The sequence below is a fragment of the Prionailurus viverrinus genome, chromosome A1 (genome assembly GCF_022837055.1).
Source record: "Prionailurus viverrinus isolate Anna chromosome A1, UM_Priviv_1.0, whole genome shotgun sequence".
Classification (NCBI taxonomy): Eukaryota; Metazoa; Chordata; class Mammalia; order Carnivora; family Felidae; genus Prionailurus; species Prionailurus viverrinus.
Window position 1 is genome coordinate 28,777,052 of NC_062561.1, and position 18,351 is coordinate 28,795,402.

The 18,351-nt window shown below is 36.2% G+C and overlaps 1 protein-coding gene across 3 annotated transcripts in view; it reads left to right on the top strand.

Annotated features, from left to right (window-relative positions):
• VWA8 (von Willebrand factor A domain containing 8) overlaps positions 1–18,351 on the top strand; it is a 363,734-nt gene that overhangs the window by 84,336 nt on the left and 261,047 nt on the right. For all 3 annotated transcript variants that reach the window (XM_047859419.1, XM_047859262.1, XM_047859340.1), the window contains exons 10-12: positions 5,469–5,600; positions 7,473–7,607; positions 7,700–7,777. In XM_047859419.1, the coding sequence (XP_047715375.1) occupies positions 5,469–5,600; positions 7,473–7,607; positions 7,700–7,777 (345 nt within the window). The remainder of the gene's footprint in view (positions 1–5,468; positions 5,601–7,472; positions 7,608–7,699; positions 7,778–18,351) is intronic.

Here is an 18,351-nt window from a genome sequence, read left to right on the forward strand (position 1 = left end):
ACCAGCGAAGAAATTGAATCGGTTATCAAAAATCTCCCAACAAATAAGAGTCCAGGACCAGATGGCTTCCCAGGGGAGTTCTACCAGACGTTTAAAGCAGAGATAATACCTATCCTTCTCAAGCTATTCCAAGAAATAGAAAGGGAAGGAAAACTTCCAGACTCATTCTATGAAGCCAGTATTACTTTGATTCCTAAACCAGACAGAGACCCAGTAAAAAAAGAGAACTACAGGCCAATATCCCTGATGAATATGGATGCAAAAATTCTCAATAAGATACTAGCAAATCGAATTCAACGGCATATAAAAACAATTATTCACCATGATCAAGTGGGATTCATTCCTGGGATGCAGGGCTGGTTCAACATTCGCAAATCAATCAACGTGATACATCACATTAACAAAAAAAAAGAGAAGAACCATATGATCCTGTCAATCGATGCAGAAAAGGCCTTCGACAAAATCCAGCACCCTTTCTTAATAAAAACCCTTGAGAAAGTCGGGATAGAAGGAACATACTTAAAGATCATAAAAGCCATCTATGAAAAGCCCACAGCTAACATCATCCTCAACGGGGAAAAATTGAGAGCTTTTTCCCTGAGATCAGGAACACGACAAGGATGCCCACTCTCACCGCTGCTGTTTAACATAGTGCTGGAAGTTCTAGCATCAGCAATCAGACAACAAAAGGAAATCAAAGGCATCAAAATTGGCAAAGATGAAGTCAAGCTTTCGCTTTTTGCAGATGACATGATATTATACATGGAAAATCCGATAGACTCCACCAAAAGTCTGCTAGAACTGATACAGGAATTCAGCAAAGTTGCAGGATACAAAATCAATGTACAGAAATCAATTGCATTCTTATACACTAACAATGAAGCAACAGAAAGACAAATAAAGAAACTGATCCCATTCACAATTGCACCAAGAAGCATAAAATACCTAGGAATAAATCTAACCAAAGATGTAAAGGATCTGTATGCTGAAAATTATAGAAAGCTTATGAAGGAAATTGAAGAAGATTTAAAGAAATGGAAAGACATTCCCTGCTCATGGATTGGAAAAATAAATATTGTCAAAATGTCAATACTACCCAAAGCTATCTACACATTCAATGCAATCCCAATCAAAATTGCACCAGCATTCTTCTCGAAACTAGAACAAGCAATCCTAAAATTCATATGGAACCACAAAAGGCCCCGAATAGCCAAAGGAATTTTGAAGAAGAAGACCAAAGCAGGAGGCATCACAATCCCAGACTTTAGCCTCTACTACAAAGCTGTCATCATCAAGACAGCATGGTATTGGCACCAAAACAGACACATAGACCAATGGAATAGAATAGAAACCCCAGAACTAGACCCACAAACGTATGGCCAACTCATCTTTGACAAAGCAGGAAAGAACATCCAATGGAAAAAAGACAGCCTCTTTAACAAATGGTGCTGGGAGAACTGGACAGCAACATGCAGAAGGTTGAAACTAGACCACTTTCTCACACCATTCACAAAAATAAACTCAAAATGGATAAAGGACCTAAATGTGAGACAGGACACCATCAAAACCTTAGAGGAGAAAGCAGGAAAAGACCTCTCTGACCTCAGCCGTAGCAATCTCTTACTCGACACATCCCCAAAGGCAAGGGAATTAAAAGCAAAAGTGAATTACTGGGACCTTATGAAGATAAAAGGCTTCTGCACAGCAAAGGAAACAACCCACAAAACTAAAAGGCAACCAACGGAATGGGAAAAGATATTCGCAAATGACATATCGGACAAAGGGCTAGTATCCAAAATCTATAAAGAGCTCACCAAACTCCACACCCGAAAAACAAATAACCCAGTGAAGAAATGGGCAGAAAACATGAATAGACACTTCTCTAAAGAAGACATCCGGATGGCCAACAGGCACATGAAAAGATGTTCAGCGTCGCTCCTTATCAGGGAAATACAAATCAAAACCACACTCAGGTATCACCTCACGCCAGTCAGAGTGGCCAAAATGAACAAATCAGGAGACTATAGATGCTGGAGAGGATGTGGAGAAACGGGAACCCTCTTGCACTGTTGGTGGGAATGCAAATTGGTGCAGCCGCTCTGGAAAGCAGTGTGGAGGTTCCTCAGAAAATTAAAAATAGACCTACCCTATGACCCAGCAATAGCACTGCTAGGAATTTATCCAAGGGATACAGGAGTACTGATGCATAGGGCCACTTGTACCCCAATGTTCATAGCAGCACTCTCAACAATAGCCAAATTATGGAAAGAGCCTAAATGTCCATCAACTGATGAATGGATAAAGAAACTGTGGTTTATATACACAATGGAATATTACGTGGCAATGAGAAAAAATGAAATATGGCCTTTTGTAGCAACGTGGATGGAACTGGAGAGTGTGATGCTAAGTGAAATAAGCCATACAGAGAAAGACAGATACCATATGGTTTCACTCTTATGTGGATCCTGAGAAACTTACCAGGAACCCATGGGGGAGGGGAAGGAAAAAAAAAAAAAAAGAGGTTAGAGTGGGAGAGAGCCAAAGCATAAGAGACTGTTAAAAACCGAGAACTGAGGGTTGATGGAGGGTGGGAGGGAGGGGAGGGTGGGAGGGAGGGGAGGGTGGGTGATGGGTACTGAGGAGGGCACCTTTTGGGATGAGCACTGGGTGTTGTATGGAAACCAAGTTGTCAATAAATTAAAAAAAAAAAAAATTTATTTGAAGAAATAATAGCTGAAAACTTCTTGAATCTGTGGAAGGAAATAGAAATTCAGATCCAGGAAGCACAGAGAGCCCCCAATAATACATTAAAAAAAATTATTCACCATGATCAAGTGGGATTTATCCCTGCTATGCAAGATGGTTCAATATTTACAAATCAGTCAACATGATACCTCACATCAACAAGAGAAAGGATAAAAAACATATGATCATTTCAATAGATACAGGAAAAGCATTTGACAAAGTGTAACTTCCATTCATGAGAAAAACCCTCAACAAAATAAGCTTAGAGGGAACGTACCTGAACGTATTAAAGGCCATATCTGAAAAACCCACAGCTAACAATCATATTAAGTGGTGAAAAACTGAGAGCTTTTCTTCTAAAATCAGGAATATGACAACGATGTCCACTCTTGCCACTTTTATTCAACATAGTACTGGAAGTCCTAACCACAGCAATCAGACAAGAATCGGTAAGGAAGAAGTAAGACTTTTACTATTTGCAAATGACATATAAAGAACACCCTAACGACCCCACCAAAAAACTACTAGAACTAATAAATGAATTCAGTAAACTCACAGGATACAAAATCAATATACAGAAATCCTTTGCATGTCTTTAAGACTTAAGAGCAGAAATAGAAATTAAGAAAACAATCCCATTTATAATTGCACCCCAAATCATAAAATACCTAGGAATAAACTTAAGGAGGCAAAAGACCTGTACTCTGAAAACTATAAAACATTGATGAAAGAAATTGAAGATGACACAAATGGAAAACATTCCATGTTCATGGATTAGGAGACCAAATATTGTTGAAATGTTCATACTACTCAAGCAATCTATAGATTTAATGCAATTTCTATCAAAATATAAACAGTATTTTTCACAGAACTAGAACAAACAATCCTAAAATTTGTATGGAACCACAAATAGCCAAAGCAATCTTGAAAAAGAACAAAACTGGGATCACAATCCCAGATTTCAAGATATACTACAAGGCCATAGTAATCAAAACAGTATGCTACTGGCACAGAAATAAACACATAGATCAATAGAATAAAATAGCCCAGAAATAAACCCACAATTATATGATCAACTCGTATTTGACAAAGGAGGCAAGAATATGCAATGGGGAAAAGACAGTCTCTTCAACAAATGGTGTTGGGAAAACTGGACAGCTTGTACATGCATTTTATACATATAAATGCATAAAACATAAAACATAAAATATATTTAAAAAAATTTTTTTTTCAACGTTTATTTATTTTTGGGACAGAGAGAGACAGAGCATGAACGGGGGAGGGGCAGAGAGAGAGGGAGACACAGAATCGGAAACAGGCTCCAGGCTCTGAGCCATTAGCCCAGAGCCTGATGCGGGGCTCGAACTCACGGACCGCGAGATTGTGACTTGGCTGAAGTCGGACGCTTAACCGACTGCGCCACCCAGGCGCCCCATAAAACATATTTTTAAATGATAGCACAAAGAGACAGTTTTTCTTAGGTTTGAGGAATGGAGTAGTGAGTGTCTTAAGTACTTAGGACACCAAAAAGACTTGAATTGGGTTCCTCTGCTTAGAACATTGAGGTTGAAAATGATTTTCTTCCCCCAAATCTATTTTCTGGAGTTGTGGCATTCTGTTGAATAAGCAGCGATCTGCCCTTGCATTGAGGTTCAACTCTTTCACAATAGTGATAATGTTCTAAAACTGTGGTAGGATTTTGAGGGGTTAGTTTCTGCCTGTTTGTACTGAAAATGAATTAAGCTTTTCATATTGAACATGCTGCTAGTCTAGGGCAGAGGATTTAATTAATTTTCTATTAGTATTCTCATTTTCCATTTACTTGTTGTGTTCTTTGTGTGCATTTTTATATAACCAGCTGGTATGAGGTGTGTAAACAAGTGTTAGAACATTGATAATTGTTCTCTATGGAGAAAGAATCAATGGTCTTAGTCTTTATACTCAGTTTGACAAGTACTGAGAACCTACACCATAGAAGGCACTGTGCCAGAGACTGGAAATATCTGTGATTGTTGTCATATATTGTAATCAGTTAGGCTAATCACACAAGCCAACAGCAGAATGGTGTCCAGGAAGTTTGGTTTCATGAATTTCAGGCAACATCAACATCAGTTGATTTAAGAAATCAACCAAAATAAGTCTTATTTAACTTTAACATGCTGTCGAGAGTCTCATCATCCTTTCCTAGAAACTGGAACTTTTGATCAGCAAGAAATGGAGGCTGTGAACTTCTAGCAGTTCAGGAATTAAGTGACTTCATTACTTGTCATTGAGTAAATCTTAGGAGCGATTTGCATATCACCTTTAGTAATTGGCTTAAGTAGAATGACTTTTGTAAAAATAGGAAAAATTCTCATTAATTTTTTACCTCTACTTTTATAATACAGAGTTTCAGTTCTAATTAAGATGAATCTTCCAGATATCCAACATTAATACTAAAATAAAAAGTAAAGGGGCGCCTGGGTGGCTCAGTCGGTTGAGCGTCCAACTTAGGGCTTAGGTCATGATCTCATGCTCGTGGGTTCACGCCCTGCGTTGGGCTCTGTGCTGACAGCTAAGGGCCTGGAACCTGCTTCGGATTCTGTCTCTCTCTCTCTCTCTCTCTCTCTCTACCCCTCCTCTGTTCGTGCTCTGTCTCTCTCTGTCTCAAAAATAAATAAACATTAAAAAAAATTAATACTAAAATGAAAAGTAAATTACATGATTTTATTGTAATTTTGCAGCGCTTTGAACTCCAAGATTCAGGAAGCTCTGTGCTTCCTAAAGAGGTTGTGAGAGTGGAGAGGCTGACTGAAAGCCATTCCCCCCAAGCTTCTGTGACTGTCCGGATTGCAGAAAAAGAAGTGACCATTCAGGTAATGGATAAAGTTTATACTTTCTGAGATGTGCTAAGTTCTGCCCATTTATGATCCCCTTTTAAATCTTCTTTGGCTCTCTAGTGTCACATCTGTATATCTGTATCTGTATTTATCCATGTATCCACAGTCATGTATGTTTGTAAACTGGAAAAGTTCAGGAGAAACATAAGCGTAGTTTCTCATAAAAAACTAAAGTTGATCTCTGGGAAAATCAAATGAAGTACCGAATAAAGTCTTTTGTATTCTGAGTCCTTGATAAGAAATAGTGTTTTCAAACATATTTTAGCGGCTGTGGAACACTCTTTTCAAATAAAATCTTTCTTAACTACATGCAACAGTTAAAAGAGGAGCTGTTCTGGTTGGAGAGGTTTTAGAAAAGGGAAGGATATTTGGTCACAGGGCTCTATATGCTTGCTCTGCCTCCCTTTCTTCCAACCCTTTGAAAGCCCTGAGAACCCCAAGAGGGGATGGGAAACTATCACAAGGAAACACAGCTTGAAAAACACAGACTTAAATGAATTGTAAGTGAATGTGGGGAAGAAGAAGGCTTGCCTTCTGATGTGCCACAGCGCACTTTAATTATATAGACTTTTTATGTGCTCTAATGTGATATTATTAATACTTATTAATGTTGCTGCATTTATTCATTTATCAAGCTGAACATTGATTAATGTCTACTCTGAGCCAGGCTCTGTATTAAAAATTATTAGTGTCTACTGTGTATTAGTCACTATATTTGTCTCTTGACAAATATATAATACCATAAATACATTATGCCATTAAATCCCCCAATAATCCTGGAGGCAAGTTTTATAATCTGCATTTTATAGATTGGAAAACAGATGTAAAGAGGATAATCAATTCATTCATGGTTACTAGCTAAGAAATGTCACAGATGAGACTTCTAGACAGGATCACTTTCCACTACACTCTTCTGTCTACTTCAGATGAATGACCTCATTAAGCTGATGGTCTAAATAGAGGCAGATAAGTAAGGACTGCATTGGAATGGCTGTGGGGATATAGAGTAAGCTGTCTTCAAGTATGACATAGGAGTTTTCCAGTAGCTCAGGAGTGGAAAGGTGATAGGACACTTCAGGACACTTCAGACGTGTCCAAAGGCATGAAATGGGAGCAAGCTTTCATTGTTTGCTTCTTTTTGGTGATGGCTTTCTGACTTCATTGCCTCCAGTCCCTCCGGTCAGCCTTCTATGTTACCACCATGATGATCTTTCTTAAATGCAAATCTAATCTTGTCACTTCCAAACTTATAATTCTGTAGGGTTCCTGTTATGATGGGCCCCAAGTCCTCTGCAGAACATGGAAATCTCCTAGTGGAGTCCCCAGGAGACAAATGAGGAGGAGATAGAAAATAAAAGAAGCAGATGTGAAGGATGAGAGGGGAGATTTTAAGACCAGATACTTCCGAGTTGTAAACTAAGAGTGGAAAAGGATTTGTGGACATGGATTTTAGAAATCAGGACATCATTGGTGACTTTGGAGAGTCCCAGTAGACTGACTTGAAATTCTGTACTTAGCACTGGAATTTGGACAAAAAACTTCATTCTCAAGTAGTGACATTGTTATTATAAGTTATAAATAACCCCCAAATGACATGATTATTATGAAAATGTCTGACAGCACAGGGCTTTAATTTTAGAGGGATGATTGATTTGGAGGGTTGATGATAATGATAATCAGATCTGTGAATAAGAAAATAGTTGCTGCTCTATTGAAATATCAAAAACAGTACAGAATTGAATTGAGCAAGGGATTATTAGGGGCTTCTAAATGGCAGTTATGTTCTTTCATTTACTAATGTTTTGGGAAACACATATGCATATTATATTTACTTCTCTTTAATTATAGGTGCCAGCTGGGACCAGGCCAATAAGTCAACCTGGTGCATCAGAGCGTTTTGTACAGACTTTAAGCCATAAACAACTACTGGCTGAGATGATGCAGTCACACATGGTTAAGGACATATGTTTAATTGGAGGAAAAGTAAGAATAGCAGCAGTCTCACTGCGGATTTCTGTTTCCCAACTTTTGGTTGTTTTGACTTCTCCCTTGAATGATTGTGTTTCCATTTGTAGGGTTGTGGAAAAACGGTCATTGCTAAGAACTTTGCAGATAACTTAGGATACAACATTGAACCCATCATGCTCTATCAGGTATGATGTTCATTTTTAGTACTTGGACTATAAACATATATATTTAGACCATCAGTAGAAGTTATGGATATTCTTACTTGAGTTATGTATGACCTGTTAATTTTGGTCTACATAAATAACTGAAATAAAAATCAAATTGGAGTACAATTGTAATTACTTGCAACTTTTGAAAGTGCATTTTAGAGTGTTGAATGTGCACACCATATCAGCACCTGTGTCTGTTTTTCAAGAGAGATTCAATTTACCTGCATGTGCGCACATACACAGACTGCATTTAGTAGTAATTTGGAAATCGAAATAAAATGGGTTTTAGCAGCAATGGGAGATAATTTGGCATTCACTGAATAGAGTATTTTCTTATTGTGGAAAAATACACACAACATGAAATTTGCCATTTTAACTGTTTCTAAGTGTACAACTCAATAGCTTTAAGTATATTCACAATGTTGTGTAGCCATCACTACTATCTATTTCCAGAACTTTTTTGTTTCCTTCCTGCATCTCTTGTTCCCTTTGACCCATTTTGTCCATCGCCCTCCCTCCTCCCCTCTGGCAACCACCAGTTTGCTCTCTGTATTTATAGGTCTGTCTTGGCTTTTTTTTGTTTTGTTTTTTAGATTCCACATATAAATGAGTTCATATGGTATTTGTCTTTCTTTGTCTGACTTATTTTTAGAACATTTTGTATTCCAGATAGAAACTCTATATTCATTAAATGATAACTTCCCATCCCCCACCCCAGACTCTGGTAACCTCTATGGTACTTTCTGTCCCTATGAATTTGCCTATTCTAGGTACATCATTTAAGTAGAACCAAGCACTTTTTTGTCATTTTGTCTCTATTTTACCTGGCATGATGTTTTCAAGGTTCATTCATGTTATAGCATATATCAGAATTTCATTTCTTTTTATGGCTCAATAATATTCTGTTGTATGGATATACTAGCTTTTGTTTTTCTATCCAAATATTGGTGAACACATGGTTGTTTCTACCTTTTGATTTTTGTGAATAATGTGACTATAAACATTGGTATATAAGTATCTGTTTGAGTCCCTACTTTCAACTCTTATTATATATATACCTGGATGTTAACGTGATGTTACTGAACCATATTGTATTTCTGTGTTTAACTTTTTGAGGAGCTGCTATACTGCTTTCTGTAGCAGTGACACCAATTTACATTCCCACCAGCAGTGTGTGAAGTCGTAACTCATTGTAGTTTTGATCTGCATTTCCCTAATGACTAATGAAATTGAGCATCTTCTCATGTACTTATTGACCATTTGTATGTCTTATTTGGAGAAAAGCCTATTCAAATTCCTTGCTTGTGTTTCAATTTGGGTTGTCTTTTTGTTGTTGAGTTGTAGGAGTTCTTCATATATTCTGGATATTAACCCATTTTCTGTTATGATTTACACATGTTTTTTCCCCATTCTGTAGGTTGTCTTTTCACTCTCTTTATACTATCTGTTGATGCACAAAAATTTTAAATTTTGACGAAGTCTAATTTATCTTTTTGTTATTGTTGCCTATGCTTTTGGTGTTATATACAGTAAATCATTGCTAGGTCCAATATCATGAACTTTCTCTGTTTTATTCTAAGAGTGTTAACAGTTTTAGATCTCACATTTAGGTCTTTGATCTGTTTTGAATTAATCTTTGTATACAGTGAAAAGTAAGGGTCCAACTTCAAATCATTTACATGTGGATATCCAGTTTTCCCAGCACCATTTGTTGAAAAGACAGTCTTTTCCTCATAGGATGGTCTTAGCATCCTTGTCAAAAACCAATTCACTATATATGTGAGGGTTTATTCTGAGCTCTCTCTTCTATTTCATTGCTCTGTCTGTCCTTATGTCATTCTCATACTGTTTGGATTTCTATAGCTTTATAGTAAGTTTTGAAATAAGGAAGTGTGAGACCTCCAACTTTGTTTTCTTTTCCAGGGTTGTTTTGGATATTCAGCATTCCTTGGGTTTCTATATGAATCTTAGGATAGGTTTTTCTATTTATGAAAAAAAAATGCTATTGAGATTTTTATAGGAATTTCACAGAATATATAGATCACTTTGGGTAATATTGTCATCTTAATATTTAAGTCTTTCAATCTGTGAACATGAATGTCTTCTCATATATTTGTCTTCAATAATTTCTTTCAGCAATAATGTCTCTTATAGTTTTCAGTGTACAAGTCTTTTATCTGCTTGGTTAAATTTATTCCTAAGTATTTTTGAATAGATTGTTTTTGTGAATGTCCATGTTGCATATGGTATGATTAAAAATCAAACTTACAGCTGGTGTTTTTACACAGTAAATTTTTCTCTCGTGTATTTGTTTGTATTGATCACTCCTAAGACATTTTCATACTGCGTAATTTATCGATTCTATATGTTAGTCTTTGATTATAGTATCTTTTTACTTATGGCAGAGTTTCCATTTTTATTTTTGAACAGTTTGGGGAGTGGATGTGATATTATTTACTTACATTTTAGATTGTAGTTTGCCTTTTTAGTTTATTTTTTAGTTAATTTTGTTATTACTGACACTAAATATACTTATGTTAAAATGTTTTTATTTTTGAAAAATGATGTTTAAACTAGTTACTTATTATGACTTTGGATTATAGAAAATGTTAACAGCTCATACTTTAAATGATTCTGTTGAGAAGATTCCTTTCAATGCTGCTTTAAGGTACTTTGTGTCTATTGGTTGAATTGGCCAGAGTTTACATAAAATCTATGAAGAAGCATATGATTTCTGAAATCACTAAGAAAAATTCAGGTGAAGAGATTAAACTAGTAGTGATATCCTTGGTCATTAGATATACACATGTAGGGAAAAGAATGAATTTCTACACTCTATAGAAGGTGGCAAGTCTTGGAACTCACTGAAAATATATTTTGAAATGAGTTTTTATGATTTGATTCTAGGTCTACTGGCTTTTTAAAGACAATTAAGGAAATTGAGAGAGAGTATATCTTAAACTTAATTTATGGCAGATGCCATGAAGAACACCCTCCCCTTTTATGAATCACTCCTCTTGGTGTCTTTGTCAGAGATCAGAAGGCAGATGGTTAACTCAGTATGCTACTTCATCTGTCTATATCCTTTCGTTAGCTCGTTAGAAGTGATCTGAGGATGATATTTTATCATCTCACCAACCTGTTAATTATCAACTTTTTAATTTCCAATGAAAATACTTTTCTACCAAGTAATTGGGAGGGGGGGAAACACCCAAATCATCGATATATTTGTAAAATAAGTTAAATTGTACTATAAATATCTTATTTTCCATTTATAGATTAAGGATAAATACAAGCACAATGTATTTCCAAGTGCCACCACTTCGAATCATATGGAGAAGAACTTTTGAGGACAATATTTCTTTTCTTTGTGACTCTAACTTAATTTGTTAATAGTATTATTTCTAGAATTATACACATGATTATTTTCTTCATGTTAAAATAAAAACACTCATTCTAATGAAAGCTGGAAATAATTTATGCCTCATCAATTTTTCCACACAGTACAGTTTCAGGTGTTTGTAGTCACTTTATGGTGATTTGGTAGTGGTAAATCATCCTAAAATTATATGTTTGAGCTGTGTGAAAATTATGGTCACCTCATTCTGCCCTTCATTAAAAGAAGAACCAAACAAGAGAGTATGTATGTATCCATCATCAGATCTCAGCTCCACTGGAAAAGTACCCAAAGTATCCTGCCATTGAGAATGTTATCTGTACATTTGAAAGCATTAGTTTAAGAGGCTGAGAACAGACTTCTTATATATTATTGGAGAATGACAGCAAATTAACAAAAATACTATTTTAATGTGGTTTGTTTACTCTGTTGTTAAGTTTGTTGATTTATGGATAAACAAAGGTAGGAAGATGCTACCATTGAGGATTGGGAAAACTGGCACAGAGATAAGCAAATAAACCACATATTCTGAAACTCCTTTTCCAATTTTGCTTTTCTGCTCATTAGTCTTTATAGGAATATCTAGAAGAAAAGTGATTTCTGAAAGCATAGACTTCAGAAAGGGATGTAGGTGAGTTTGTTTCTGTCTGTCTCCATGAACTGGATCAAAGAATCAATAGGTACTGTATTGACATTTGCAGATTTTCTAAACTGTTAATCAGTTGGTTTTCATGATAGAAACCAAGCTCCTGAGATCAAATATAAGACTCTTTGTTCGTACTTTCATATTTATTAGTAGAGCTCATTGAGCTCTCTGGGACAGAGGAACTAATTTAATAGAATTCAAGACAGGTTTGGGTTTTATAATAATACAGTCCATATTAATGAAAAATATGGAAAAAATTCTGGAAGTTTGACCCAACATAGAGAATTTAGTGGGAATAAGTAACCCAACATCTGTTTTCCTAGAAGATGTGGAGATTTCCCTGTTATTTGTACATGTATAAAGCTACACTTAATCTGTGGGTTTTGCTTTATTTTTAGACTTGACTATTTTTAGAACTGGATTTCATATGAAGAAAAAGAAAAACAGAGCCTTAACACAGATTTGTGGCAGTACATAAAGTAAGTTTTATAATAGGTTATAAAAATCTTAAATCACTTGGCTCAAGTGTTAGGTCAGATTCTTTTAAATGGTTATTCTTTTTTTAGTGTTGAAGCCAGTGATTTCGTAGTGTCAAAGAAATCCAAGTTATTATTCTTTTCCTTCACAACCAGATAAGGGCATGTTTCCAGATTTCTTTCCACATCATCATAAACAGCATCAGATCTGAGATATCTTTCTTTTGTTAAAGTACTATTTGTATAAAAGCCAAGTCAGCTCCAATAAGAAATTTAAGCACAAATAAGTTCATGGGACCTGTAATGAAAATAATCACTATCTAAAACAGATTGAGGTCTTAGAATCATTTTGATTTTTCAGTTAAGCTTTTCTTCCTAGAGCTAAACTCAAACCAAATTCTCTTCTCTATCTTTAATCTACAATTTCTACTTCTTCCTGTTCATCCAGATACAGTAGAAGTATCTTTATTTCTTTCATTCTCTCTCCTTTGTTTTCATTGCTGTGTGTCTTGGATTTATTTGCTTGCTTCTTGTCTTTGCCTTGACTTTGTACTTTTCTCTCATCAGGATTGTAAGATAGCTGTATTTATTTAAATGGTTAATGTTCAACCTTGGAGGCTGCCTTTCTGCATGATTCTGTGTAACTCATCTTGTTTTCTTGATTTCTTATTTTGCTACAATCTGTGATCCTTCCTGTCTTCTTTATATTTTTTTCTTTCCCCACATAGACTAACCTTCATAAAGCTAAGAATTTAAGTAGTTTGCTACACTCTAAGAATTTACTTACCTCAGCTCCTTTAAATTTCTTACATTATAAAAGTTATTTTCAAAGAACAATGTATGTCATCATCATCAAAATTGTTGACTTGAGCAATCCTTTTCAAGTCCCAGGCTCACCAAGGCTCCTGTCTCATGTGTTCTTCAGTTTCTCCTTGATAATGAGGTTGTCTTGTCTCCTACCTCCTTTGTGTAGAATGTGCTTTAAAATTTATTGTAGTTCATCAAAGTTTAAAATTTAGTGCAATTATAAAATTTTAATTTTTTTAAATGTTTTATTTATTTTTGAGACAGAGACAGAGGATGAGCAGGGGAGGGGCAGAGAGACAGCAAGACACAGTATCCGAAGCAGGCTCCAGGATCCGAGCTGTCAGCACAGAGCCCAACACCAGGCCCGAACCCACAAACCATAAGATCATGACCTGAGCCAAAGTCTGACGCTTAACCGACTGAGTGACCCAGGCGCCCCAATGCAGTTATAAAATTTTAAAAGTTAGCAGAATAAAACGTCCCTTCTAATTTGAAGGGACATTTTTATTAAATATGATTTCATATTTCTTGCCTATAATATCAGAGTCATGCTAGGAGGACCAATAACCATAATGTTCTTTGCTGTAATTTCATAGATAAGTTATAGTGCATAATGTTATTCATAATTATAAGATTATAAATATTATACATTGTATAATTGTATGGAATAGTTACCTCAGTAAATTTCATCAGGGTGCTACTAAGCATGTGACAATTGCACACATAGGGAATTTTGCAAATTAAATTGTAAAGCCACAAACTACAACCTTATTCCAAGTTGCTTCACAAATATACTTTATTAGAACCAAGAGAGTATAGATAACTCTCTGTAATGTATCACCATTATTGGAAAAGGTTATTCAAGTTTATACTCAACTAATTTTAAAATCATCATTGTGATTATTGCCTATGCATACTAACACTATTACATTTCTTCATTTTAAATATTAATAATGAAATGAGTGCAACTCATATATATCAAAATCATTTGTAGGCATCTGGCATAATTTTTTTCCTTACCACATTTTTAAATTTTTCACATAGTGCCTGTGCTTGATTTTTATGTAAAAATGCCACAAGCTTTGTTATCCGTATTTTGCAGCTTAAAATGAGAAGTGATATCATCTCTAATTATTTGGATGCACGCTTCACACTTCAAATACATGGGAAAGCTAGTTGTTTCATGTAGAAGTTATATAAAGAAGCAGTTTTATAGAGTGTAGCTAATTACTTAAATAAAAGCCAGTGTCATGTCACTTCAACAAGAAAAAATATTGGGGCTCCTGGGTGGCTCAGTCAGTTAAGTGTCCAACTCTTGACTTGAGCTCAGATCATGATCTCACAGTTTATGAAATCGAGCCCTGCATCGGGCGGTGTCCTGACAGGGCAGCTTCTGTCCTGGGATTCTGTCTCCCTCTCTCTCTGCCCCTCCCCTACTCACTCTCGTTGTCTCTCTCTCAAAAATAAATAAACTTAAAAAGAAAAAAATAGGAAAAAATATCCAACAAATATATAATTTAAACAATAGGTTGAATTGGAAGATGCGGGGATTATAACATGAGGATTTTGTGAACATTTATAAAAAGAAATCTGTGGCTATTATTTAGAACTGAATATATACTCTTTCCTTTTGGGAGATTTAATTCAGGATCTATTTAGAAAACAACTCATTTCTTGGGTGCCTGGGCGGCTCAGTTGGTTAAGCGTCCAACTTGGGCTCAGGTTGTAATCTCATGGTTCATGCGTTCGAGCCCCGCATCTGAGCTGTCAGCACAGAGCCTGGAGCCTGCTTTGGATTCTGTGTCTCCTTCTCTCTCTCTGCCCCTCCCCTGCTCATGCTCATGCTCTGTCTCTCTCAAAAATGAATAAACTTAAAAATAAATAAATTTAAAAAAAAAGAAAGAAAGAAAACAACTAATTTCTTTCCTCCAGTTAGTTTGAATAGAGTATTGATGCACATTCTGTTATTGTCTTCCTTTTCCTTTTATGGGCAATTAAGTTTTGTTTTGTTTTGTTTTGAATGAGAACCATACAAATGGCTGACAATACTCTATAGCAGAGTTGATAAACTTTTTTTAAAGGGCTGGATCATAAATATTTTGGTCTTTGTGGACCATGTGGACCTTGTTGAAACAATATGATTCTACTATTGTAGTGGAATAGCAGACGTTGGCAATATGTGAATGAATGAGTGTGGCTGTGATCCACCTTATCACATTTTTTTGTGTTTATTTATCTATTTTGAGAGAGAGAGAGAGAGAGAGAGAGCGCTTGCACAAATGTGTGCAAGCTGGGGAGGGACAGAGAGAGAAGGAGAAAGAATCTCAAGCAGGCCCTTAACATCAGTGAGCCCAATGTGGAGCTCAATCCCATGAACCCTGAGATCATGAGCTGAGCCTAAATCAGGAGTCTGACACTCAACCAACTGAGCCACCCAGGTGCCTGTTTTTCCTTTCTTTCTTTCTTTCTTTCTTTCTTTCTTTCTTTCTTTCTTTCTTTCTTTCTTTCTTTTATTGAGGTATAATTCACGTGCAGTAAAATTCAGTCCATTTTGACAGATACATTTGGTTGTATAACGACTACCCCAACTGAGATAATAGGACATTTCCATCAGCTCAGAAAATTCCCTTGTGCCTCTTTGTTGTCACCCCCTCCCTGCCACCTGGCAACCACTGATCTGTTTTCTATCCCTATTTTGCCTTTTCCTGAATGGTGTATAAATGGATTTAAATAGCCTTTTGAGTCTGGTTTGTTTCACTTACATAATGCATTTGAGATTCATCCACATTGTTGTATGTAGCAGTAGTTTGTTCTTTTTAATTGCTGAGAACCTTAACACATTTTTATTGGTGTTTATGTGAGTGCTTCTCTATGTTCCTGCTACAGTAGCTTTACTTCTGGTGCTCAGCCCTTTTCACCTCATTTATCAAGCCTCCTAGGCTTTCCACCTGTTTCCAGCCTGGGTTTTTCCCAATCCATCCTTCCAGCTCTGAATTTTGTTTTTTCTATTTTCCCCCTGCTTTTAGCCTTTGAATCGCTTTGTGTAGTTTGTAAGATAATATTCAAATTCTGTTGCTTAGCACAGTGCTTTTTTTTTGTTTGGTGTCCCCCCAGGCCTCTCTTAGCCAGGTTTGAGGCTTCAACCCATACAGCTAACATTCACCTTTGAACTCCAGTCATAAAGAATGATTTGTAGTCTCCTCAGCATGACTTGATGTGTTAGGCAGCCATGCTTTCTTGCACCATTCATGCTCTATGAACCTCCTTCTCCTGAGGACCAGTTGGCTTGCTCTTCAAAACTTAGCTCCTGGGGTGCCTGGGTGGCTTAGTCGGTTAAGGGTCCAACTTCGGCTCAGGTCATGACCTCATGGTGTGTGAATTTGAGCCCTGTGCCAGGCCAGGCATGGTGTTGACAGTTCAGAGCTTAGAGCCTGCTTTGGATTCTGTGTCTCCCTTTTTTTTTGCCCCTCCCCTGCTTGCTCGTTTTCTCTCTCTCTCTCTCTCTCTCTCACTCTCTCTCTCAAAAACAAACATTTAAAAAAAAAAACAAAAGAAAAAAGAGCCTTAGCTCCACTGCCACCATCTCTGTGTTTTCTGTTAAGTCCCCAGTTTGATTTATATGTACTCCTTTGTTTCACTGACCCTTAAATGTCCTTTTGGATAACACTTATGGCTCTGTCCTGTGATAATGACTGTATTTCATTAAGTCCAATGTGCCATCAATTATAAGACATGCCATTATTTTGTGTTCCAATAAGAAAGTAGTGCAGCAAATTAAGTTATCACATAAGACTATCAGCAGTTTTATTTTATTCTTAATGAAAGATCTCTTTCAGATATAATTTAGATTATCTATCCCTTGTGCATGCAGAAAAAAGAAAATACAACTGGGATGAATGGTTGAAGCATTTCTAAAACTTCTTTACCTTCAGAGTATGACTTTTTTTGGTTCAGCTGTAGATGTTCATATCATTTCACATACTATTGTCTGCATCTTGCATGCTTTGTCAACAACAGACATTTCCAGGATATTCTTCCAAGCTACTGATAGCCATTTAGGTTTCAATACTGGTACTTTCTTGATTTTAACAGAAGGTGTTGACAGAAATGTTTTAAGGCAATAGCTGTGATTCCTTTTCCCAAGTGGTCTTTAATTTGTTGACTAAACCATAAAAGGGTTATAGTTATCCCTTTTTGCTACAGAGAGATATACAAAGCCAGGTTCAGACATGGTCAGAGAATAATTAGCTGGCCAGCAGTTGTAAGATTCTGTCCACCGAAGGTGCATCCTGATTTCAGAGATGTAAAATGTATTTTGGAATTGATGGAATTTAGCTGTTTGTCTCTCCCATCCTTTGTAAACTCCCTGGAGGCAGGGACAATGTGCTGTTTAACTCTCTGTTCCCTTAATGGGCACATAGTAGATGTCGGGATGAAAAAGTGAAACTTGCAAATTCTATGTCCTCTATGAATTTTGTAACAAATTGTAAACTGAGGGAAGTTGCTCTTTCCTTTTCATAGTGATCGTTTTGTTAGAAATTGCCAAATTTTCTTGTATAAAGATTATATTATTTTGCATTCCTATCAACAATGTCAACAGACAGGGCTACCAAGCTTTTTAATGTTTTCCAATTTGATACTTAGAAATGGTATCTAAAGAGTAGTTTTAATTTGCATTTCTTATATTGTGAGAGAATTGAAAATTTTTTCTATTTTGAAGGATCATTATATCATTATATCATGTCTTTTCTTACTGAATTATCTATTCACTTTTTTTGCCTGCTTTCCTGTTGAGTTTTTGGCCTTTTTTCCCATCAGTTTTTGAGTTTATGATGTATTAGCCATTTTGCTTTTGTCTCTGATATATGCCGCACGTATTTTCTCTCAGTTTGTCAGTTGTCCTTTGGCTGTATGTATGAATAAATTATTTTGTGCCCCATAAAATTTAAAAAAAGGTTGTTTTGTAGTTAAATTTATTAATATTTTGTCTTATTATGTGTCTTATTAGATTTTGAGTCATGGTTAGAAAGTCTTGCCTTATACCCAGGTTATGGAGGAATTCGCCTGTGCCTTTCCTTTTTCAGCTTCTAGATTGAACTCTCTCCAGTCCTTGCCCAGAGCCCTTATGTTTCAGAACCAGCAAGGGAGCACTGAGTGATCATGCTGCCCTCTCTCTGACCACAGCTGGGAAAGGTCCTGCAGCTTTATAACTCATGTTATAAAA